The 27532-nt window shown below is 27.2% G+C and overlaps 2 protein-coding genes across 7 annotated transcripts; both read right to left on the bottom strand.

Moving 5' to 3' along the window:
* Nucleotides 1-146: 146 nt before the first annotated feature.
* On the bottom strand, nt 147-25001 carry LOC126837046 (kelch-like protein 3). 6 transcript variants are annotated; one of them, XR_007685431.1, is made up of 5 exons: nt 24458-25001; nt 24125-24344; nt 17642-17790; nt 1015-1231; nt 147-950 (listed from the first exon to the last, which is right to left on the bottom strand). XR_007685431.1 is itself a non-coding variant. In XM_050570768.1 (3 exons), the coding sequence occupies exons 1-3, from the start codon at nt 24523-24525 to the stop codon at nt 17644-17646; spliced, it is 435 nt and encodes a 144-aa protein (XP_050426725.1). In that variant the 5' UTR covers nt 24526-25001; the 3' UTR covers nt 16687-17643. The 6 variants fall into 6 exon arrangements, 2 of the variants coding, with proteins under 2 accessions (XP_050426725.1, XP_050426726.1); XR_007685430.1 differs by lacking the exons at nt 24125-24344; nt 24458-25001 and adding exons at nt 17858-18077; nt 18191-18260; XR_007685433.1 differs by lacking the exons at nt 17642-17790; nt 24125-24344; nt 24458-25001 and adding an exon at nt 1606-1806 and having other exon boundaries at nt 1010-1231.
* LOC126837045 (kelch-like protein 3) lies at nt 4871-12337 on the bottom strand. The gene is made up of 3 exons (XM_050570767.1): nt 11920-12337; nt 5316-5535; nt 4871-5248 (listed from the first exon to the last, which is right to left on the bottom strand). The coding sequence occupies exons 1-3, from the start codon at nt 11985-11987 to the stop codon at nt 5102-5104; spliced, it is 435 nt and encodes a 144-aa protein (XP_050426724.1). The 5' UTR covers nt 11988-12337; the 3' UTR covers nt 4871-5101.
* Nucleotides 25002-27532: the final 2531 nt, after the last annotated feature.

The following is a 27532-nucleotide window of genomic DNA, read 5'->3' as shown; positions in this document are numbered from 1 at the left end:
TGATTTGTTATATATTCACCCAATCGTTGAATAAAATAAAACACAGCACACTTATTATAATTAAATAAAACAATGGTATACAATATTATATAAAAAAAATGTAAAACAACAAATGCTTTTAAGGAATTAGTACATTTGGGGCGGCAGTGTAAACGTGACTTAAGAGTATAATTATTATTGTACTATTTTATATTATATTATAGTGCTAGATCAAAGAATTAAAATTAAATTTTTCAATGTTATTATTTAATCATTTAAGAAAACAGGGATTTTGCAACAGTAATTTAAGAAAAAAATCGGATACAAAAAAAATAAAAACTTCTCAGCTCTGCAGTGAAGCTAACAAATGTGTTTAAATCTACACCTTATACTAGTAGTAGAAGTATAATGACTCTTATGTAAACACTAAATACCAATTGGCAATTACATGAAAAATTTGTACTTAAATGCAAGTTAATAATCACACAGTTTAATTACATTTATAATATACTAACACCTATCATATAGGTATGCAATAAGCTACCTATAATATCTAACTCATAACAAAACTAAGTTTATAATAAAGTAAAAATTCAAGTAGGTAAGTAAGTTTAATAAATGTGGATGATACCAGGAAAAGACATTGGGTACACCAGCATGAGATGAGAATAGACTAAATATATTTCAATAGAGAAGAGTGGAAGAAATTGGTTTTGGCAGCAAAGGGCAGCAAATATTGCTTATAATATAATATAAAAAAAAATACTAATCAAGCTATTAGTTAAATACTATAAGTCATAGTTCGAAGTTCAAAAAATGATGAATTAATACTTATTAACCATCATACTATTTCAACCAAGACATCACCAAAAGTAATCCTCTTCGTTGCCATTCGCATTATTATCCAAAAAATTCACACACGCTTCTTGTAAGTATATCATCCTCAGTTGAGAAGCTCCGGCTAAAATATTCTGAAACGATATTATAAATTAATTAAAATTGTCGAACGACAAAATAAATAAATAAGTACATTACATCAACATTTCCACGAGTTAAGTCTACTTCAATAGTATACATGTAATTGACTATATGTGCCATCGACTCAGCACTTATATATTTTAAAAACAATCTTCTTTCACCCTTCAGAGCTGCTTTCTTAACCAAACGGCTCATTGAAGCCATCACGAGCATATGACCCCATACTTGGTCACCGTTGTCGTTGACCAATACGAAATCCAATAGTTCCTTTTTTCTAAAATCATAATAAATCTAAGATTAATATTGTTACCTATACATTACAACGTAGAACTGTTAACACGTTGACCGCCATGAGATTTAATATGAGATATCACAAAACTTTGTCCTGGCCGCCAAGGGGTTTTTTTCGAAGATTTTATTCGAAATTTGTAAACATTAATAAAAAGTTGTTTCTAATACGTTTTTTATAGATTCAAGTCAATTAGAGCTGAGATTTCAAATTCGATCTTGTGGCCGTAGGATGTAACTCACTGAAAAATTATTAATATTACCCTTACCGCGAGATCTTCAAATAAATATCATACCAATTATTACCATTTTATGAGATCTCAGATTAAATATCAAAACATTTTTATTTTAAAAACTAACCTGTTTATCATTGTAGTAAAACATATATATATTATACTAAAAAAGTCTATATTTTCTTCTTGAAATTTGAAAAACATAAACTATTTAAATACTATAGTAGTAGGTATATAATCATCGTACGATGAGTAATCAAAGGGTGAATTTAACATGTCATTAATACGGTCAGTGTCCATTATTAATTTTTAAAAACTTAATATTATAATAATAATATTATATAATATATTAAATTATGTTGAAACACAGTACGTTTAAAAAAAATATGCGCATGGTATCAATGATAAGATAATCATAGAATACATACATTTCAAAAAATCATAGAAAAAAACCTGATAACGCTAGACGCTTGCTAAATAGACCCAATGAAAGTGGCAACACTGTACTTTTCAAATAAAATGTTAAAAAACTGATAGTTGAGACCAGAAACGAAATATCACCAATTGAAAATAAATGGGAATGAGATCTCTTAATTAATCTCACGACACATTTTTGGGAAAAAGTTGAGATTTCGAATTATGTCTCATGGCCGTTACAAGTAACACAGTGAAAAACCCCGTGGCGGTCAACGTGATAAAATAATCGAACAAAAAGCGTGCGCAACGAAAAAGATAACGTTATAACACTGTCGTACACAAAATAAAATCTAAACAAAAAAGCGGTCAAGTTAGGTAATTACAGCATAGTGCGTACTTGCGCATTTCGTTCATTTGACGAGATCTTTCAATGAAACCTCTTTTTGTAGTCATGTCCATAGCGAAGACGAGTGGTTCGTAAAAAAAAAACAGAGATAACAACAAACGTCAATAGATTATGAAAATATTTTAGTTAAACATTAACTTCAAGAGTGGCTATCCTGAAAGTCGTTGTTAGCGGCCACCGCGATATTACAAACAACAAACGGATTATTATTGAACGGTACAAATGTAACAACGATTTCGATTTTTTAAGAATAATATTATTGTGGTTTGCACAGAGTGAACGTTATAATTTACTACAGTAAGGACGCCGAACTGGGCTATCATAAGGACAAGCCAAGCTTTCTTTGTAGCATCCGCCAGTTGCGCTGCCGGGGCACTAATCGATAGTACGGTGGCAATATATATGCGATGGCACAGCTGATCTGAGCAGGCAAAGTTCCGGCAATGCCAGTGCAACTCTCATAATATCTCTATACTTCCTCTTATGCTGGGCTTTTGGAATTTCAAACATAGATTAATCCCAAAGGAGACGAGGACGCTGTAAAAACGACGAGCCCTTAATTAGGTTAAGCCTTTTCCAAAAGAGAGAACTTTGCAGAGTTTGCATTTTTGTAACCGACTCACTCGCCGTTCAATGTAATCGTCCAACATCCAAACTTTTGTTAATAGAAAATTTCAGAACAGTTGGAATAGGTAGTAAGTTTTCGGGCTACATGGTAAATTATCTAAACTATGTAGGCGAATATTTTGTGGTTGTTGGGTAAGTTCGCCCCGGTGAAATTATTTGAAACAAACCTAATGCAAATAATAAAAACGTCCAAAATACAAACACTAAGACAAAAAAGATTTGAATAAAATCGTTTTTCTATAAAACGTTTCGTGTTAAAAAAGCGGAGTACGGTTGAATTATAATAATTCAATAACAGATATTGCGATTATCAAAGATAAATAATTGATTAGGTACACTAAATACAAGAATTCAATGTGTTAATGTGTCAATATATTGTCTTCAAAAATATTAAGATGTTATAATGATGAAATAAGTTTTTTTAAACTATTGGTTTTAGAGTTAAAATCACTAGCAAAAAATCAAAAAGAATACAAAATGTTTAATTGTATGACATGTTATCGAATTATATTTCGAAAAATATTTACAGCTTATTCAATAAAGTTAAAACAAACCAGCAGGTAGCTTATAAGTCATTATTTTAATTATTTAAATAACTTCATAACCATATTTGCAAACCTAGATAAACTGCAAGTATTTAACGGCAACTAATTAAAATTATGCACAGATTTTTTTCTTAGGTACCTATATAACAAGTATATAAATTTCTATTTTTGAATTTCTATTTTATGGTTTAAACAAGTTACAACACGTTTAATTTTTGTTTTATAATTTTTAAATATAACAATTTTCTTATTTTTACACTTTATATTTTTATTATGTCTAAAGCATTACCTATATGAGCTCACCAAAAGAGGACTGAGACGTTTAAACTGACTTGAGAAAACACTGTAATGTTCGAAATATATAAAATAGTAAATATTCATTTAAATAATTTATATTTAATAGGAAGTACTTAATAAGTATAAACTATGTGATTAATTATTTCAATAATTTTAAGTTTCTCTAAATACCTACTTGTAAACACATACTAAATTATCAAAATGTACATTCGTGATATAGCTAACAGACATAATGCAATAAGTTTTTTTTTTGTTATTGGTTTTAGACTAATGAAAAATTCAAAATGTTTAAGTGTTTGACATAATATCGAAATATATTTAGAAACACATTTACAGCTTACTCGAAAAACAGCTTAAAAGTCATTATTTTAATTATTTAAATAACCTGATGAATATAATAGTAAACTTAGGCGTAGTGCAAATATTTCACGTCAACTGATTAAAATTATGCACAGATTTTTTTCTAAGGTATATTACACATTATTTAGCTTACATGGCACAATTAATAATAAAATTCATATTTGATTTGTTATATATTCACCCAATCTTTGAATTAAATAAAACACAGCACACTTATTATAATTAAATAAAACAATGGTATACAATATTATATAAAAAAAATGTAAAACAACAAATGCTTTTAAGGAATTAGTACATTTTGGGCGGCAGTGTAAACGTGACTTAAGAGTATAATTATTATTGTACTATTTTATATTATATTATAGTGCTAGATCAAAGAATTAAAATTAAATTATTTATATAATCATTTGAGAAAACGGTGATTTTGCAACAGTAACTCAAGAAAAAATCGGATACAAAAAATAAAAATAAAAACTTTTCAGATCTGCAATGAAGCTAACAAATGTATTTAAATCTACACCTTATACTAGTAGTAGAAGTAAAATGTCTATTATGTAAACACTAAATACCAATTGGCAATTACATGAAAAATTTGTACTTAAATGCAAGTTAATAATCACACAGTTTAATTACATTTATAATATACTAACACCTATCATATAGGTATGGAATAAGCTACTTATAATATCTAACTCATAACAAAACTAAGTTTATAATAATGTAAAAATTTAAGTAGGTAAGTAAGTTTAATAATTATGCGTGATACCAGAAAAAGACATTGGGTACAACAGCATGAGATGAGAACAGACTAAATATATTTTAATAGAGAAGAATGGAAGTAATTGGTTTTGGCAGCAAATATTGTTTATAATGTAATAAAAAAAAAAAAAATACTAATCAATCTATTAGTTAAATACTATAAGTCATAGTTGGAAGTTCAAAAAAATGTCGAATTAATACTTATTTTACCATCATACTTCTACTATCGACCAAGCCGTGAGAATGATATCGCATCGAATGATATCCTCTTCGTTGCGATTCGAATTATTAGCCAAAAAATCCCAACACAGTGATTGTAAATGTTCCAATTCCAAATGAGTAGCTGCACTTAAAATCATCTAAATAATAATATAAATTAATTAAAATTCTTGAATGACAAAACAAATAAATAAATTAGTAATTTACATAAAAATTATCACGAGTTAAGTCTACTTCAGCAGTATACATGTAGTTGACTACATGTTCCAGTGATTCAGCATTTATATTTTTCAACAGCAATCTATTTTCACTCTTGAACATAGCAGTATCTAAAATTACATCGCTCATTAAAGCCATCAGTGGCATATGACCCCATACTTCGTCACCGTTTTCGTTAACCAATGCGAAATCCAATAATACCTTTTTCCTAAAACGACAAAAGTACGCGCAATGAAAAAGATAATATAATACAATACAATCGTACACAAAATGAAATCTTTTATAAACAATAGCGGCCGAGTGAGTTAAGTTAGTGCATACTTGCGCATTTCGTTCATTATAGGATCAAATCTGTGAAGAACATAACTTTCTGCAGTCTCATCCTCCATAGCTAAGACGAGCGATTTACGAAAAAATAAAAAACAGAGCAAACAACAAACGGATTATTATTTTACTTTATTATTGAACGGCACACAAATGTAACAACGATTTCGATTTTTTTGTGAACGTTATAATTTACTACAGTAAGGACGCCGAACTGGGCTATCATAAGGACAAGCCAAGCTTTCTTTGTAGCATCCGCCAGTTGCGCTGCCGGGGCACTAATCGATAGTACGGTGGCAATATATATGCGATGGCACAGCTGATCTGAGCTAAAGGAGACGAGGACGCTGTAGAAATATTAAGCCCTTAATATTGAGCCTTTTCCAAAGGAGAGAACACTGCAAAGTTTGCATATTTGTAACCGACTCACTCGCTGCTCAATGTAATCGTCCAACATACAATCTTTTATTAATAGAAAATTTCAAAACATTTGGAATAGCTAATACGTTTTCGTGCAAATAATAAAAACGCCGTAAAAAATATAAACATTAAGATGGAAATGATTTAAATAAAATCATTTTTCTATAAAACGTTTCATGTGAAAAAAGCGTAGTACGGTTGAATTATAATAATTCAGTAACAGACATTGTAAAATATAATAATAAGTGAAATGAAAAACTAAAAATCACTTTAGATAGTTATTTTTATCAGCACGCATTGCTCTACCTCATTCCACCACCCAACCTAACCTAACCTTTAATAACTTAAAAAGTAATAATCCAAAGCTGATTATGGACCGGTCAAAATTCTCAGCAAATTACTCTCGATTGAATTTGTTTTTTAAAAATAAACAAATTATTAAAAAAAAGTAAAATAGTTAAGTGCAATTTAAAAAGGTCGTGTTATTTTAGCGGGAACGAGTATAAGTCAATAAAAAAAAAAAAAAAACCTTAAAAATATTCACTAGAACAAAAGTTATTTCGTTTGTGGGACACTTTGTACATAGCTGATGGGTATTAAACAAATACTATGTTTCATACTTGAATATTTAAAATTTCCAAGACGAATTCTTTTGTTTTTATTCGCTTAGGTATAAGGGAAAATATTTAAAAGTATAGGAAATGATTTTGCAAATTTTTAAGGGGTGACTGCTTTTAAAGGGAATTTTTTTTCCCAATATTGTTGGTAAGGAATCCGTCAATACGGACATAATCATTTAACGTTATCGTAAAATATGTTATGTATATTCTAGCCCAACGAAAACAAAGAAGGAAAAAAAGAAGTGTTCCAACATATAGCTAATGGATACCTTAAGTCCGTTATTATGTTAAAAAAAAAAAACGCTAGAAATACCGAAAAGTCAGCAATGAATATAATAAAAAATTTCTGCTTTAACCCAGGAATCGATTTGTTAAAAGTATATCAAATGTGAAAGTATTGTTACATAAGATACTGAAATTGTTGTAAACATTTAATACAGTGCTCATTAGTATGTTAAGGTCAATTGTTCTTAGTTTTAAATATTATCAATATGTTGTTGTATGCCAATTTTCGACATAGCTTTTTTATTAACTGAACATTGTGGAGAATTCACCACCGGAAAAATTATTATTATCAAAAAATTATATTGTTGATTCAACAGCTAACCATACTTAAACTTAGCTTTTCTCATTACTTTAGTTTCAAACATTTCTTTGAAATGGTTATAATGAAATTTTGATGATCACCTTATAGCAACAACAAACAATTTTCACAAAAAAAAATAAATAAATTAGTATAAACACCAAGTATAAATAGAGAGTTGATGTAATACAGTGTTCCCCAATTGTTATGGTTTAATATATTATACATATATATTTTTAATAATAGTATATACCAGCAATTAACATTGTATTTATATATAATAAAACTTAATGTTAAAATATAATAAATACAATAAAAAAAGTTATAATTACATTTTTGTGACCACTTTATAGCAACGACCAATTTGTACAATAAAAATAATAAATTAGTTTAATCAAGTTGTAATAATAATACAATGGTATTGGATTGTAATGGGTTACCTCTCATATTACATACCTATCGTTATTAAAATAAGTTTTTTAGGCATGATGAGGAAATCAGTTAAATTAAAAACACAAATATTATATTTTTTTGTTTATAAGTTTTTAAAATCGGCTTCCTACATAACACAGTAAAGCAACTCGAATTTAATCACATTTGTCTGGGTTTTTGGTCTGAAATAAACCAAAATGGGTTTTGCTCTTAGAATACATTTTATTCAAATTAATAACAATACCTGAAGCTTACATAGATTAACCGGTAAATCAATCGACATGATCGAAATTTTTTGAATCTATTTTTACTTATATATTGCCTATACAAAACCCCTTAAAACCGACCGCATGCAATAATAATAATAATAAACAGTCACTATCGAATACTATACAAATTACAATATTATCATTGCTGTATTTACAAACGGTATTAATTTTAAATGGAAAAAATTAAAAAAATAGTTTTCCAAACATAATATAACAATGTGGTCGTCTTGAGTCGAAGGAATTCCAGCAACGGATAGCGCTATTTTTTTAAGGCGCAAAAGATAGGCAATATTTTATACACATTTATCCAGAAACCGTTTTAAGTATGCAGACTAATTTTAATGTAAACAAATATTAATTATTTCTAGTTATACAACACTTAAAGTTATTTTTCTCCGAGTTATGGAGAAAGTCAATCCATTGGAGGGAATTCAGTTTCGATTTTGTTTTATGTGAGTGTTACTATTTTCTCTGTGGCAGCTAAAGGTCAGATTTTCGATTTAATAATCAGAAAATTAGTTAGATTTATTAGAAAAAATACTATGAAAAAGTAAAAACATAAACCGCTTAAAGAACAATTTTGAAAACAGAAATAAAAAATCCGCCTTTTTGCCCCATAGAGAAGATTTTAGTGTACTTAATAACAAACAATTTATCCACAACGAGTGACTTAATACAACTTTTATGGCAAAAAAAAAAAATGTAATAATACTCAAAGTTTAGCTATTTTATAGTGATTTTTATGATATTTAGTTATAATGATTATGGAATACTTGTGATCTCTCTCCAACCTAATATGCCTCGATCTTGAGCGATTAAATTAAGTATGTTTGTTTTAAAAAAATATTGGAATTAATAAATTTCTTTTCCTAAAAGTGACTAAAAAAACTGTCTTTATTTGTTTTCTTAACCTATGGTTTTTTCAATTAAAATAAACACTTAAGGTATGTGTAACAAAAGTATACTGTGTATAGTGTAAATCTAATATGTGTAAAAATTTGTTTTATATTTTTTTTAAACAGAAAAATCTTTACCAGGGACAAAAAATACTGCCAAAACAAAAAATGAATTGTTTTTTTTGTGAAATATTTTCCTATTAGAAACATTTGTACAAATAAGAACACTTACGACGAAAACAACAGCAGAAACACACAACAACAGTTTCGTTTTAACAGCAAATGATTTGCAATTCAGACCTACATATAAATATATGTTTATACTTTATAATGCATACTGAGGAAAATTTACAAAAATACCGTCTATAATATTATACAGGTTTTATAATAAAAACCGAAATCAAAAATATTATAAGTAGTATGGTACATTAAAAAAAAAAATATTTTGTGGTTGTTGGGTAAGTTCGCCCCGGTGAAATTATTTGAAACAAACCTAATGCAAATAATAAAAACGTCCAAAATACAAACACTAAGACAAAAAAGATTTGAATAAAATCATTTTTCTATAAAACGTTTCGTGTTAAAAAAGCGGAGTACGGTTGAATTATAATAATTCAATAACAGATATTGCGATTATCAAAGATAAATAATTGATTAGGTACACTAAATACAAGAATTCAATGTGTTAATGTGTCAATATATTGTCTTCAAAAATATTAAGATGTTATAATGATGAAATAAGTTTTTTTAAACTATTGGTTTTAGAGTTAAAATCACTAGCAAAAAATCAAAAAGAATACAAAATGTTTAATTGTATGACATGTTATCGAATTATATTTCGAAAAATATTTACAGCTTATTCAATAAAGTTAAAACAAACCAGCAGGTAGCTTATAAGTCATTATTTTAATTATTTAAATAACTTCATAACCATATTTGCAAACCTAGATAAACTGCAAGTATTTAACGGCAACTAATTAAAATTATGCACAGATTTTTTTCTTAGGTACCTATATAACAAGTATATAAATTTCTATTTTTGAATTTCTATTTTATGGTTTAAACAAGTTACAACACGTTTAATTTTTGTTTTATAATTTTTAAATATAACAATTTTCTTATTTTTACACTTTATATTTTTATTATGTCTAAAGCATTACCTATATCAGCTCACCAAAAGAGGACTGAGACGTTTAAACTGACTTGAGAAAACACTGTAATGTTCGAAATATATAAAATAGTAAATATTCATTTAAATAATTATATATTTAATAGGAAGTACTTAATAAGTATAAACTATGTGATTAATTATTTCAATAATTTTAAGTTTCTCTAAATACCTACTTGTAAACACATACTAAATTATCAAAATGTACATTCGTGATATAGCTAACAGACATAATGCAATAAGTTTTTTTTTTGTTATTGGTTTTAGACTAATGAAAAATTCAAAATGTTTAAGTGTTTGACATAATATCGAAATATATTTAGAAACACATTTACAGCTTACTCGAAAAACAGCTTAAAAGTCAATATTTTAATTATTTAAATAACCTGATGAATATAATAGTAAACTTAGGCGTAGTGCAAATATTTCACGTCAACTGATTAAAATTATGCACAGATTTTTTTCTAAGGTATGTTACACATTATTTAGCTTACATGGCACAATTAAAAATAAAATTCATATTTGATTTGTTATATATTCACCCAATCTTTGAATTAAATAAAACACAGCACACTTATTATAATTAAATAAAACAATGGTATACAATATTATATAAAAAAAATGTAAAACAACAAATGCTTTTAAGGAATTAGTACATTTTGGGCGGCAGTGTAAACGTGACTTAAGAGTATAATTATTATTGTACTATTTTATATTATATTATAGTGCTAGATCAAAGAATTAAAATTAAATTATTTATATAATCATTTGAGAAAACGGTGATTTTGCAACAGTAACTCAAGAAAAAATCGGATACAAAAAATAAAAATAAAAACTTTTCAGATCTGCAATGAAGCTAACAAATGTATTAAAATCTACACCTTATACTAGTAGTAGAAGTAAAATGTCTAATATGTAAACACTAAATACCAATTGGCAATTACATGAAAAATTTGTACTTAAATGCAAGTTAATAATCACACAGTTTAATTACATTTATAATATACTAACACCTATCATATAGGTATGGAATAAGCTACTTATAATATCTAACTCATAACAAAACTAAGTTTATAATAATGTAAAAATTTAAGTAGGTAAGTAAGTTTAATAATTATGCGTGATACCAGAAAAAGACATTGGGTACAACAGCATGAGATGAGAACAGACTAAATATATTTTAATAGAGAAGAATGGAAGTAATTGGTTTTGGCAGCAAATATTGTTTATAATGTAATAAAAAAAAAAAAAATACTAATCAATCTATTAGTTAAATACTATAAGTCATAGTTGGAAGTTCAAAAAAATGTCGAATTAATACTTATTTTACCATCATACTTCTACTATCGACCAAGCCGTGTGAATGATATCGCATCGAATGATATCCTCTTCGTTGCGATTCGAATTATTAGCCAAAAAATCCCAACACAGTGATTGTAAATGTTCCAATTCCAAATGAGTAGCTGCACCTAAAATCATCTAAATAATAATATAAATTAATTAAAATTCTTGAATGACAAAACAAATAAATAAATTAGCAATTTACAAGAACATTATCACGAGTTAAGTCTACTTCAGCAGTATACATGTAGTTGACTACATGTTCCAGTGATTCAGCATTTATATTTTTCAACAGCAATCTATTCTTCACGCTTGAACATAGCAGTCTCTAAAATTACATCGCTCATTAAAGCCATCAGTGGCATATGACCCCATACTTCGTCACCGTTTTCGTTAACCAATGCGAAATCCAATAATACCTTTTTCCTAAAACGACAAAAGTACGCGCAATGAAAAAGATAATATAATACAATACAATCGTACACAAAATGAAATCTTTTATAAACAATAGCGGCCGAGTGAGTTAAGTTAGTGCATACTTGCGCATTTCGTTCATTATAGGATCAAATCTGTCAAGAACATAACTTTCTGCAGTCTCATCCTCCATAGCTAAGACGAGCGATTTACAATAAAATAAAAAACAGAGCAAACAACAAACGGATTATTATTTTACTTTATTATTGAACGGCACACAAATGTAACAACGATTTCGATTTTTTTGTGAACGTTATAATTTACTACAGTAAGGACGCCGAACTGGGCTATCATAAGGACAAGCCAAGCTTTCTTTGTAGCATCCGCCAGTTGCGCTGCCGGGGCACTAATCGATAGTACGGTGGCAATATATATGCGATGGCACAGCTGATCTGAGCTAAAGGAGACGAGGACGCTGTAGAAATATTAAGCCCTTAATATTGAGCCTTTTCCAAAGGAGAGAACACTGCAAAGTTTGCATATTTGTAACCGACTCACTCGCTGCTCAATGTAATCGTCCAACATACAATCTTTTATTAATAGAAAATTTCAAAACATTTGGAATAGCTAATACGTTTTCGTGCAAATAATAAAAACGCCGTACAAAATATAAACATTAAGATGGAAATGATTTAAATAAAATCATTTTTCTATAAAACGTTTCATGTAAAAAAAAGCGTAACTACGGTTGAATTATAATAATTCAGTAACAGACATTGTAAAATATAATAATAAGTGAAATGAAAAACTAAAAATCACTTTAGATAGTTATTTTTATCAGCACGCATTACTCTACCTCATTCCACCACCCAACCTAACCTAACCTTTAATAACTTAAAAAGTAATAATCCAAAGCTGATTATGGACCGGTCAAAATTCTCAGCAAATTACTCTCGATTGAATTTGTTTTTTAAAAATAAACAAATTATTAAAAAAAAGTAAAATAGTTAAGTGCAATTTAAAAAAGTCGTGTTATTTTAGCGGGAACGAGTATAAGTCAATAAAAAAAAAAAAAAAACCTTAAAAATATTCACTAGAACAAAAGTTATTTCGTTTGTGGGACACTTTGTACATAGCTGATGGGTATTAAACAAATACTATGTTTCATACTTGAATATTTAAAATTTCCAAGACGAATTCTTTTGTTTTTATTCTCTTAGGTATAAGGGAAAATATTTAAAAGTATAGGAAATGATTTTGCAAATTTTTAGGGGTGACTGCTTTTAAAGGGATTTTTTTTTCCCAATATTGTTGGTAGGGAATCCGTCAATACGGACATAATCATTTAACGTTATCGTAAAATATGTTATGTATATTCTAGCCCAACGAAAACAAAGAAGGAAAAAAAGAAGTGTTCCAACATATAGCTAATGGATACCTTAAGTCCGTTATTATGTTAAAAAAAAAAAAACGCTAGAAATACCGAAAAGTCAGCAATGAATATAATAAGAAGTTTCTGCTTTAACCCAGGAATCGATTTGTTAAAAGTATATCAAATGTGAAAGTATTGTTACATAAGATACTGAAATTGTTGTAAACATTTAATACAGTGCTCATTAGTATGTTAAGGTCAATTGTTCTTAGTTTTAAATATTATCAATATGTTGTTGTATGCCAATTTTCGACATAGCTTTTTTATTAACTGAACATTGTGGAGAATTCACCACCGGAAAAATTATTATTATCAAAAAATTATATTGTTGATTCAACAGCTAACCATACTTAAACTTAGCTTTTCTCATTACTTTAGTTTCAAACATTTCTTTGAAAAGGTTATAATGAAATTTTGATGATCACCTTATAGCAACAACAAACAATTTTCACGAAAAAAAATAAATAAATTAGTATAAACACCAAGTATAAATAGAGAGTTGATGTAATACAGTGTTCCCCAATTGTTATGGTTTAATATATTATACATATATATATTTAATAATAGTATATACCAGCAATTAACATTGTATTTATATATAATAAAACTTAATGTTAAAATATAATAAATACAATAAAAAAAGTTATAATTACATTTTTGTGACCACTTTATAGCAACGACCAATTTGTACAATAAAAATAATAAATTAGTTTAATCAAGTTGTAATAATAATACAATGGTATTGGATTGTAATGGGTTACCTCTCATATTACATACCTATCATTATTAAAATAGGTTTTTTAGGCATGATGAGGAAATCAGTTAAATTAAAAACACAAATAGTATATTTTTTTGTTTATAAGTTTTGAAAATCGGCTTCCTACATAACACAGTAAAGCAACTCGAATTTAATCACATTTGTCTGGGTTTTTGGTCTGAAATAAACCAAAATGGGTTTTGCTCTTAGAATACATTTTATTCAAATTAATAACAATACCTGAAGCTTACATAGATTAACCGGTAAATCAATCGACATGATCGAAATTTTTTGAATCTCTTTTTACTTATATATTGCCTATACAAAACCCCTTAAAACCGACCGCATGCAATAATAATAATAATAAACAGTCACTATCGAATACTATACAAATTACAATATTATCATTGCTGTATTTACAAACGGTATAAATTTTAAATGGAAAAAATTAAAAAAATAGTTTTCCAAACATAATATAACAATGTGGTCGTCTTGAGTCGAAGGAATTCCAGCAACGGATAGCGCTATTTTTTTAAGGCGCAAAAGATAGGCAATATTTTATACAAATTTATCCAGAAACCGTTTTAAGTATGCCGACTAATTTTAATGTAAACAAATATTAATTATTTCTAGTTATACAACACTTAAAGTTATTTTTCTCCGAGTTATGGAGAAAGTCAATCCATTGGAGGGAATTCAGTTTCGATTTTGTTTTATGTGAGTGTTACTATTTTCTCTGTGGCAGCTAAAGGTCAGATTTTCGATTTAATAATCAGAAAATTAGTTAGATTTATTAGAAAAAATACTATGAAAAAGTAAAAACATAAACCGCTTAAAGAACAATTTTGAAAACAGAAATAAAAAATCCGCCTTTTTGCCCCATAGAGAAGATTTTAGTGTACTTAATAACAAACAATTTATCCACAACTAGTGACTTAATACAACTTTTATGGCAAAAAAAAAAATGTAATAATACTCAAAGTTTAGCTATTTTATAGTGATTTTTATGATATTTAGTTATAATGATTATGGAATACTTGTGATCTCTCTCCAACCTAATATGCCTCGATCTTGAGCGATTAAATTAAGTATGTTTGTTTTAAAAAAATATTGGAATTAATAAATTTCTTTTCCTAAAAGTGACTAAAAAAACTGTCTTTATTTGTTTTCTTAACCTATGGTTTTTTCAATTAAAATAAACACTTAAGGTATGTGTAACAAAAGTATACTGTGTATAGTGTAAATCTAATATGTGTAAAAATTTGTTTTATATTTTTTTTAAACAGAAAAATCTTTACCAGGGACAAAAAATACTGCCAAAACAAAAAATGAATTGTTTTTTTTGTGAAATATTTTCCTATTAGAAACATTTGTACAAATAAGAACACTTACGACGAAAACAACAGCAGAAACACACAACAACAGTTTCGTTTTAACAGCAAATGATTTGCAATTCAGACCTACATATAAATATATGTTTATACTTTATAATGCATACTGAGGAAAATTTACAAAAATACCGTCTATAATATTATACAGGTTTTATAATAAAAACCGAAATCAAAAATATTATAAGTAGTATGGTACATTAAAAAAAAAAATATTTTGTGGTTGTTGGGTAAGTTCGCCGCGGTGAAATTATTTGAAACAAACCTAATGCAAATAATAAAAACGTCCAAAATACAAACACTAAGACAAAAAAGATTTGAATAAAATCATTTTTCTATAAAACGTTTCGTGTTAAAAAAGCGGAGTACGGTTGAATTATAATAATTCAATAACAGATATTGCGATTATCAAAGATAAATAATTGATTAGGTACACTAAATACAAGAATTCAATGTGTTAATGTGTCAATATATTGTATTCAAAAATATTAAGATGTTATAATGATGAAATAAGTTTTTTTAAACTATTGGTTTTAGAGTTAAAATCACTAGCAAAAAATCAAAAAGAATACAAAATGTTTAATTGTATGACATGTTATCGAATTATATTTCGAAAAATATTTACAGCTTATTCAATAAAGTTAAAACAAACCAGCAGGTAGCTTATAAGTCATTATTTTAATTATTTAAATAACTTCATAACCATGTTTGCAAACCTAGATAAACTGCAAGTATTTAACGGCAACTAATTAAAATTATGCACAGATTTTTTTCTAAGGTACCTATATAACAAGTATAGAAATTTCTATTTTTGAATTTCTATTTTATGGTTTAAACAAGTTACAACACGTTTAATTTTTGTTTTATAATTTTTAAATATAACAATTTTCTTATTTTTACACTTTATATTTTTATTATGTCTAAAGCATTACCTATATCAGCTCACCAAAAGAGGACTGAGACGTTTAAACTGACTTGAGAAAACACTGTAATGTTCGAAATATATAAAATAGTAAATATTCATTTAAATAATTATATATTTAATAGGAAGTACTTAATAAGTATAAACTATGTGATTAATTATTTCAATAATTTTAAGTTTCTCTAAATACCTACTTGTAAACACATACTAAATTATCAAAATGTACATTCGTGATATAGCTAACAGACATAATGCAATAAGTTTTTTTTTTGTTATTGGTTTTAGACTAATGAAAAATTCAAAATGTTTAAGTGTTTGACATAATATCGAAATATATTTAGAAACACATTTACAGCTTACTCGAAAAACAGCTTATAAGTCAATATTTTAATTATTTAAATAACTTGATAAATATATTAGCAAACTTAGGCGTAGTGCAAATAATTCACGTCAACTGATTAAAATTATGCACAGATTTTTTTCTAAGGTATGTTACACATTATTTAGCTTACATGGCACAATTAAAAATAAAATTCATATTTGATTTGTTATATATTCACCCAATCTTTGAATTAAATAAAACACAGCACACTTATTATAATTAAATAAAACAATGGTATACAATATTATATAAAAAAAATGTAAAACAACAAATGCTTTTAAGGAATTAGTACATTTTGGGCGGCAGTGTAAACGTGACTTAAGAGTATAATTATTATTGTACTATTTTATATTATATTATAGTGCTAGATCAAAGAATTAAAATTAAATTATTTATATAATCATTTGAGAAAACGGTGATTTTGCAACAGTAACTCAAGAAAAAATCGGATACAAAAAATAAAAATAAAAACTTTTCAGATCTGCAATGAAGCTAACAAATGTATTAAAATCTACACCTTATACTAGTAGTAGAAGTAAAATGTCTAATATGTAAACACTAAATACCAATTGGCAATTACATGAAAAATTTGTACTTAAATGCAAGTTAATAATCACACAGTTTAATTACATTTATAATATACTAACACCTATCATATAGGTATGGAATAAGCTACTTATAATATCTAACTCATAACAAAACTAAGTTTATAATAATGTAAAAATTTAAGTAGGTAAGTAAGTTTAATAATTATGCGTGATACCAGAAAAAGACATTGGGTACAACAGCATGAGATGAGAACAGACTAAATATATTTTAATAGAGAAGAATGGAAGTAATTGGTTTTGGCAGCAAATATTGTTTATAATGTAATAAAAAAAAAAAAAATACTAATCAATCTATTAGTTAAATACTATAAGTCATAGTTGGAAGTTCAAAAAAATGTCGAATTAATACTTATTTTACCATCATACTTCTACTATCGACCAAGCCGTGAGAATGATATCGCATCGAATGATATCCTCTTCGTTGCGATTCGAATTATTAGCCAAAAAATCCCAACACAGTGATTGTAAATGTTCCAATTCCAAATGAGTAGCTGCACCTAAAATCATCTAAATAATAATATAAATTAATTAAAATTCTTGAATGACAAAACAAATAAATAAATTAGTAATTTACATAAACATTATCACGAGTTAAGTCTACTTCAGCAGTATACATGTAGTTGACTACATGTTCCAGTGATTCAGCATTTATATTTTTCAACAGCAATCTATTTTCACGCTTGAACATAGCAGTATCTAAAATTACATCGCTCATTAAAGCCATCAGTGGCATATGACCCCATACTTCGTCACCGTTTTCGTTAACCAATGCGAAATCCAATAATACCTTTTTCCTAAAACGACAAAAGTACGCGCAATGAAAAAGATAATATAATACAATACAATCGTACACAAAATGAAATCTTTTATAAACAATAGCGGCCGAGTGAGTTAAGTTAGTGCATACTTGCGCATTTCGTTCATTATAGGATCAAATCTGTCAAGAACATAACTTTCTGCAGTCTCATCCTCCATAGCTAAGACGAGCGATTTACAAAAAATAAAAAACAGAGCAAACAACAAACGGATTATTATTTTACTTTATTATTGAACGGCACACAAATGTAACAACGATTTCGATTTTTTCGTGAACGTTATAATTTACTACAGTAAGGACGCCGAACTGGGCTATCATAAGGACAAGCCAAGCTTTCTTTGTAGCATCCGCCAGTTGCGCTGCCGGGGCACTAATCGATAGTACGGTGGCAATATATATGCGATGGCACAGCTGATCTGAGCTAAAGGAGACGAGGACGCTGTAGAAATATTAAGCCCTTAATATTGAGCCTTTTCCAAAGGAGAGAACACTGCAAAGTTTGCATATTTGTAACCGACTCACTCGCTGCTCAATGTAATCGTCCAACATACAATCTTTTATTAATAGAAAATTTCAAAACATTTGGAATAGCTAATACGTTTTCGTGCAAATAATAAAAACGCCGTAAAAAATATAAACATTAAGATGGAAATGATTTAAATAAAATCATTTTTCTATAAAACGTTTCATGTAAAAAAAGCGTAACTACGGTTGAATTATAATAATTCAGTAACAGACATTGTAAAATATAATAATAAGTGAAATGAAAAACTAAAAATCACTTTAGATAGTTATTTTTATCAGCACGCATTACTCTACCTCATTCCACCACCCAACCTAACCTAACCTTTAATAACTTAAAAAGTAATAATCCAAAGCTGATTATGGACCGGTCAAAATTCTCAGCAAATTACTCTCGATTGAATTTGTTTTTTAAAAATAAACAAATTATTAAAAAAAAGTAAAATAGTTAAGTGCAATTTAAAAAGGTCGTGTTATTTTAGCGGGAACGAGTATAAGTCAATAAAAAAAAAAAAAAAACCTTAAAAATATTCACTAGAACAAAAGTTATTTCGTTTGTGGGACACTTTGTACATAGCTGATGGGTATTAAACAAATACTATGTTTCATACTTGAATATTTAAAATTTCCAAGACGAATTCTTTTGTTTTTATTCGCTTAGGTATAAGGGAAAATATTTAAAAGTATAGGAAATGATTTTGCAAATTTTTAAGGGGTGACTGCTTTTAAAGGGAATTTTTTTTCCCAATATTGTTGGTAAGGAATCCGTCAATACGGACATAATCATTTAACGTTATCGTAAAATATGTTATGTATATTCTAGCCCAACGAAAACAAAGAAGGAAAAAAAGAAGTGTTCCAACATATAGCTAATGGATACCTTAAGTCCGTTATTATGTTAAAAAAAAAAAACGCTAGAAATACCGAAAAGTCAGCAATGAATATAATAAAAAGTTTCTGCTTTAACCCAGGAATCGATTTGTTAAAAGTATATCAAATGTGAAAGTATTGTTACATAAGATACTGAAATTGTTGTAAACATTTAATACAGTGCTCATTAGTATGTTAAGGTCAATTGTTCTTAGTTTTAAATATTATCAATATGTTGTTGTATGCCAATTTTCGACATAGCTTTTTTATTAACTGAACATTGTGGAGAATTCACCACCGGAAAAATTATTATTATCAAAAAATTATATTGTTGATTCAACAGCTAACCATACTTAAACTTAGCTTTTCTCATTACTTTAGTTTCAAACATTTCTTTGAAAAGGTTATAATGAAATTTTGATGATCACCTTATAGCAACAACAAACAATTTTCACGAAAAAAAATAAATAAATTAGTATAAACACCAAGTATAAATAGAGAGTTGATGTAATACAGTGTTCCCCAATTGTTATGGTTTAATATATTATACATATATATTTTTAATAATAGTATATACCAGCAATTAACATTGTATTTATATATAATAAAACTTAATGTTAAAATATAATAAATACAATAAAAAAAGTTATAATTACATTTTTGTGACCACTTTATAGCAACGACCAATTTGTACAATAAAAATAATAAATTAGTTTAATCAAGTTGTAATAATAATACAATGGTATTGGATTGTAATGGGTTACCTCTCATATTACATACCTATCGTTATTAAAATAGGTTTTTTAGGCATGATGAGGAAATCAGTTAAATTAAAAACACAAATAGTATATTTTTTTGTTTATAAGTTTTGAAAATCGGCTTCCTACATAACACAGTAAAGCAACTCGAATTTAATCACATTTGTCTGGGTTTTTGGTCTGAAATAAACCAAAATGGGTTTTGCTCTTAGAATACATTTTATTCAAATTAATAACAATATCTGAAGCTTACATAGATTAACCGGTAAATCAATCGACATGGTCGAAATTTTTTGAATCTATTTTTACTTATATATTGCCTATACAAAACCCCTTAAAACCGACCGCATGCAATAATAATAATAATAAACAGTCACTATCGAATACTATACAAATTACAATATTATCATTGCTGTATTTACAAACGGTATTAATTTTAAATGGAAAAAATTAAAAAAATAGTTTTCCAAACATAATATAACAATGTGGTCGTCTTGAGTCGAAGGAATTCCAGCAACGGATAGCGCTATTTTTTTAAGGCGCAAAAGATAGGCAATATTTTATACAAATTTATCCAGAAACCGTTTTAAGTATGCCGACTAATTTTAATGTAAACAAATATTAATTATTTCTAGTTATACAACACTTAAAGTTATTTTTCTCCGAGTTATGGAGAAAGTCAATCCATTGGAGGGAATTCAGTTTCGATTTTGTTTTATGTGAGTGTTACTATTTTCTCTGTGGCAGCTAAAGGTCAGATTTTCGATTTAATAATCAGAAAATTAGTTAGATTTATTAGAAAAAATACTATGAAAAAGTAAAAACATAAACCGCTTAAAGAACAATTTTGAAAACAGAAATAAAAAATCCGCCTTTTTGCCCCATAGAGAAGATTTTAGTGTACTTAATAACAAACAATTTATCCACAACGAGTGACTTCATACAACTTTTATGGCAAAAAAAAAAAATGTAATAATACTCAAAGTTTAGCTATTTTATAGTGATTTTTATGATATTTAGTTATAATGATTATGGAAGACTTGTGATCTCTCTCCAACCTAATATGCCTCGATCTTGAGCGATTAAATTAAGTATGTTTGTTTTAAAAAAATATTGGAATTAATTAATTTCTTTTCCTAAAAGTGACTAAAAAAACTGTCTTTATTTGTTTTCTTAACCTATGGTTTTTTCAATTAAAATAAACACTTAAGGTATGTGTAACAAAAGTATACTGTGTATAGTGTAAATCTAATATGTGTAAAAATTTGTTTTATATTTTTTTTAAACAGAAAAATCTTTACCAGGGACAAAAAATACTGCCAAAACAAAAAATGAATTGTTTTTTTTGTGAAATATTTTCCTATTAGAAACATTTGTACAAATAAGAACACTTACGACGAAAACAACAGCAGAAACACACAACAACAGTTTCGTTTTAACAGCAAATGATTTGCAATTCAGACCTACATATAAATATATGTTTATACTTTATAATGCATACTGAGGAAAATTTACAAAAATACCGTCTATAATATTATACAGGTTTTATAATAAAAACCGAAATCAAAAATATTATAAGTAGTATGGTACATTAAAAAAAAAAATATTTTGTGGTTGTTGGGTAAGTTCGCCGCGGTGAAATTATTTGAAACAAACCTAATGCAAATAATAAAAACGTCCAAAATACAAACACTAAGACAAAAAAGATTTGAATAAAATCATTTTTCTATAAAACGTTTCGTGTTAAAAAAGCGGAGTACGGTTGAATTATAATAATTCAATAACAGATATTGCGATTATCAAAGATAAATAATTGATTAGGTACACTAAATACAAGAATTCAATGTGTTAATGTGTCAATATATTGTCTTCAAAAATATTAAGATGTTATAATGATGAAATAAGTTTTTTTAAACTATTGGTTTTAGAGTTAAAATCACTAGCAAAAAATCAAAAAGAATACAAAATGTTTAATTGTATGACATGTTATCGAATTATATTTCGAAAAATATTTACAGCTTATTCAATAAAGTTAAAACAAACCAGCAGGTAGCTTATAAGTCATTATTTTAATTATTTAAATAACTTCATAACCATATTTGCAAACCTAGATAAACTGCAAGTATTTAACGGCAACTAATTAAAATTATGCACAAATTTTTTTCTTAGGTACCTATATAACAAGTATAGAAATTTCTATTTTTGAATTTCTATTTTATGGTTTAAACAAGTTACAACACGTTTAATTTTTGTTTTATAATTTTTAAATATAACAATTTTCTTATTTTTACACTTTATATTTTTATTATGTCTAAAGCATTACCTATATCAGCTCACCAAAAGAGGACTGAGACGTTTAAACTGACTTGAGAAAACACTGTAATGTTCGAAATATATAAAATAGTAAATATTCATTTAAATAATTATATATTTAATAGGAAGTACTTAATAAGTATAAGCTATGTGATTAATTATTTCAATAATTTTAAGTTTCTCTAAATACCTACTTGTAAACACATACTAAATTATCAAAATGTACATTCGTGATATAGCTAACAGACATAATGCAATAAGTTTTTTTTTTGTTATTGGTTTTAGACTAATGAAAAATTCAAAATGTTTAAGTGTTTGACATAATATCGAAATATATTTAGAAACACATTTACAGCTTACTCGAAAAACAGCTTATAAGTCAATATTTTAATTATTTAAATAACTTGATAAATATATTAGCAAACTTAGGCGTAGTGCAAATAATTCACGTCAACTGATTAAAATTATGCACAGATTTTTTTCTAAGGTATGTTACACATTATTTAGCTTACATGGCACAATTAAAAATAAAATTCATATTTGATTTGTTATATATTCACCCAATCTTTGAATTAAATAAAACACAGCACACTTATTATAATTAAATAAAACAATGGTATACAATATTATATAAAAAAAATGTAAAACAACAAATGCTTTTAAGGAATTAGTACATTTTGGGCGGCAGTGTAAACGTGACTTAAGAGTATAATTATTATTGTACTATTTTATATTATATTATAGTGCTAGATCAAAGAATTAAAATTAAATTATTTATATAATCATTTGAGAAAACGGTGATTTTGCAACAGTAACTCAAGAAAAAATCGGATACAAAAAATAAAAATAAAAACTTTTCAGATCTGCAATGAAGCTAACAAATGTATTAAAATCTACACCTTATACTAGTAGTAGAAGTAAAATGTCTAATATGTAAACACTAAATACCAATTGGCAATTACATGAAAAATTTGTACTTAAATGCAAGTTAATAATCACACAGTTTAATTACATTTATAATATACTAACACCTATCATATAGGTATGGAATAAGCTACTTATAATATCTAACTCATAACAAAACTAAGTTTATAGTAATGTAAAAATTTAAGTAGGTAAGTAAGTTTAATAATTATGCGTGATACCAGAAAAAGACATTGGGTACAACAGCATGAGATGAGAACAGACTAAATATATTTTAATAGAGAAGAATGGAAGTAATTGGTTTTGGCAGCAAATATTGTTTATAATGTAATAAAAAAAAAAAAATACTAATCAATCTATTAGTTAAATACTATAAGTCATAGTTGGAAGTTCAAAAAATTTCGAATTAATACTTATTAACCATCATACTTCTACTATCGACCAAGCCTTGTGAATGATATCGCGTCGAATGATATCCTCTTCGTTGCGATTCGAATTATTAGCCAAAAAATCCCAACACAGTGATTGTAAATGTTCCAATTCCAAATGAGTAGCTGCACCTAAAATCATCTAAATAATAATATAAATTAATTAAAATTCTTGAATGACAAAACAAATAAATAAATAAGCAATTTACAAGAACATTATCACGAGTTAAGTCTACTTCAGCAGTATACATGTAGTTGACTACATGTTCCAGTGATTCAGCATTTATATTTTTCAACAGCAATCTTTCTTCACGCTTGAACATAGCAGTCTCTAAAATTACATCGCTCATTAAAGCCATCAGTGGCAAATGACCCCATACTTCGTCACCGTTAACGTTAACCAATGCGAAATCCAATAATACCTTTTTCCTAAAACGACAAAAGTACGCGCAATGAAAAAGATAATATAATACAATACAATCGTACACAAAATGAAATCTTTTATAAACAATAGCGGCCGAGTGAGTTAAGTTAGTGCATACTTGCGCATTTCGTTCATTATAGGATCAAATCTGTCAAGAACATAACTTTCTGCAGTCTCATCCTCCATAGCTAAGCCGAGCGATTTACAATAAAATAAAAAACAGAGCAAACAACAAACGGATTATTATTTTACTTTATTATTGAACGGCACACAAATGTAACAACGATTTCGATTTTTTCGTGAACGTTATAATTTACTACAGTAAGGACGCCGAACTGGGCTATCATAAGGACAAGCCAAGCTTTCTTTGTAGCATCCGCCAGTTGCGCTGCCGGGGCACTAATCGATAGTACGGTGGCAATATATATGCGATGGCACAGCTGATCTGAGCTAAAGGAGACGAGGACGCTGTAGAAATATTAAGCCCTTAATATTGAGCCTTTTCCAAAGGAGAGAACACTGCAAAGTTTGCATATTTGTAACCGACTCACTCGCTGCTCAATGTAATCGTCCAACATACAATCTTTTATTAATAGAAAATTTCAAAACATTTGGAATAGCTAATACGTTTTCGTGCAAATAATAAAAACGCCGTAAAAAATATAAACATTAAGATGGAAATGATTTAAATAAAATCATTTTTCTATAAAACGTTTCATGTAAAAAAAAGCGTAACTACGGTTGAATTATAATAATTCAGTAACAGACATTGTAAAATATAATAATAAGTGAAATGAAAAACTAAAAATCACTTTAGATAGTTATTTTTATCAGCACGCATTGCTCTACCTCATTCCACCACCCAACCTAACCTAACCTTTAATAACTTAAAAAGTAATAATCCAAAGCTGATTATGGACCGGTCAAAATTCTCAGCAAATTACTCTCGATTGAATTTGTTTTTTAAAAATAAACAAATTATTAAAAAAAAGTAAAATAGTTAAGTGCAATAAAAAAAGTCGTGTTATTTTAGCGGGAACGAGTATAAGTCAATAAAAAAAAAAAAAAAACCTTAAAAATATTCACTAGAACAAAAGTTATTTCGTTTGTGGGACACTTTGTACATAGCTGATGGTTATTAAACAAATACTGTGTTTCATACTTGAATATTTAAAATTTCCAAGACGAATTCTTTTGTTTTTATTCTCTTAGAAATAAGGGAAAATATTTAAAAGTATAGGAAATGATTTTGCAAATTTTTAGGGGTGACTGCTTTTAAAGGGAATTTTTTTTCCCAATATTGTTGGTAAGGAATCCGTCAATACGGACATAATCATTTAACGTTATCGTAAAATATGTTATGTATATTCTAGCCCAACGAAAACAAAGAAGGAAAAAAAGAAGTGTTCCAACATATAGCTAATGGATACCTTAAGTCCGTTATTATGTTAAAAAAAAAAAACGCTAGAAATACCGAAAAGTCAGCAATGAATATAATAAAAAATTTCTGCTTTAACCCAGGAATCGATTTGTTAAAAGTATATCAAATGTGAAAGTATTGTTACATAAGATACTGAAATTGTTGTAAACATTTAATACAGTGCTCATTAGTATGTTAAGGTCAATTGTTCTTAGTTTTAAATATTATCAATATGTTGTTGTATGCCAATTTTCGACATAGCTTTTTTATTAACTGAACATTGTGGAGAATTCACCACCGGAAAAATTATTATTATCAAAAAATTATATTGTTGATTCAACAGCTAACCATACTTAAACTTAGCTTTTCTCATTACTTTAGTTTCAAACATTTCTTTGAAAAGGTTATAATGAAATTTTGATGATCACCTTATAGCAACAACAAACAATTTTCACGAAAAAAAATAAATAAATTAGTATAAACACCAAGTATAAATAGAGAGTTGATGTAATACAGTGTTCCCCAATTGTTATGGTTTAATATATTATACATATATATATTTAATAATAGTATATACCAGCAATTAACATTGTATTTATATATAATAAAACTTAATGTTAAAATATAATAAATACAATAAAAAAAGTTATAATTAAATTTTTGTGACCACTTTATAGCAACGACCAATTTGTACAATAAAAATAATAAATTAGTTTAATCAAGTTGTAATAATAATACAATGGTATTGGATTGTAATGGGTTACCTCTCATATTACATACCTATCGTTATTAAAATAGGTTTTTTAGGCATGATGAGGAAATCAGTTAAATTAAAAACACAAATAGTATATTTTTTTGTTTATAAGTTTTGAAAATCGGCTTCCTACATAACACAGTAAAGTAACTCGAATTTAATCACATTTGTCTGGGTTTTTGGTCTGAAATAAACCAAAATGGGTTTTGCTCTTAGAATACATTTTATTCAAATTAATAACAATACCTGAAGCTTACATAGATTAACCGGTAAATCAATCGACATGGTCGAAATTTTTTGAATCTCTTTTTACTTATATATTGCCTATACAAAACCCCTTAAAACCGACCGCATGCAATAATAATAATAATAAACAGTCACTATCGAATACTATACAAATTACAATATTATCATTGCTGTATTTACAAACGGTATTAATTTTAAATGGAAAAAATTAAAAAAATAGTTTTCCAAACATAATATAACAATGTGGTCGTCTTGAGTCGAAGGAATTCCAGCAACGGATAGCGCTATTTTTTTAAGGCGCAAAAGATAGGCAATATTTTATACAAATTTATCCAGAAACCGTTTTAGGTATGCCGACTAATTTTAATGTAAACAAATATTAATTATTTCTAGTTATACAACACTTAAAGTTATTTTTCTCCGAGTTATGGAGAAAGTCAATCCATTGGAGGGAATTCAGTTTCGATTTTGTTTTATGTGAGTGTTACTATTTTCTCTGTGGCAGCTAAAGGTCAGATTTTCGATTTAATAATCAGAAAATTAGTTAGATTTATTAGAAAAAATATTATGAAAAAGTAAAAACATAAACCGCTTAAAGAACAATTTTGAAAACAGAAATAAAAAATCCGCCTTTTTGCCCCATAGAGAAGATTTTAGTGTACTTAATAACAAACAATTTATCCACAACTAGTGACTTAATACAACTTTTATGGCAAAAAAAAAAAATGTAATAATACTCAAAGTTTAGCTATTTTATAGTGATTTTATGATAT

Source organism: Adelges cooleyi, unplaced genomic scaffold (genome assembly GCF_023614345.1).
Source record: "Adelges cooleyi isolate 19-005CV unplaced genomic scaffold, UGA_ACOO_1.1 ACOO_flye_CR_arks_rails_tigmint_CR_PRNA_247, whole genome shotgun sequence".
Taxonomy (NCBI): domain Eukaryota; kingdom Metazoa; phylum Arthropoda; class Insecta; order Hemiptera; family Adelgidae; genus Adelges; species Adelges cooleyi.
Note: the sequence above shows the minus strand (reverse complement) of the source record. Positions and strands in the feature narration are given on the sequence as shown.

Coding starts and splice junctions, on each gene's coding strand:
- LOC126837046 (XM_050570768.1), bottom strand. CDS start 24,525: ATGGAGGATGAGACTGCAGAAAGTTATGTTCTTGACAGATTTGATCCT. Junction 18,078..24,457: donor ATAATGAACGAAATGCGCAA/GTATGCACTAAC, acceptor TTGTCGTTTTAG/GAAAAAGGTATTATTGGATT. Junction 17,791..17,857: donor TAACTCGTGATAATGTTTAT/GTAAATTACTAA, acceptor ATTATTATTTAG/ATGATTTTAGGTGCAGCTAC.
- LOC126837045 (XM_050570767.1), bottom strand. CDS start 11,987: ATGGAGGATGAGACTGCAGAAAGTTATGTTCTTGACAGATTTGATCCT. Junction 5,536..11,919: donor ATAATGAACGAAATGCGCAA/GTATGCACTAAC, acceptor TTGTCGTTTTAG/GAAAAAGGTATTATTGGATT. Junction 5,249..5,315: donor TAACTCGTGATAATTTTTAT/GTAAATTACTAA, acceptor ATTATTATTTAG/ATGATTTTAAGTGCAGCTAC.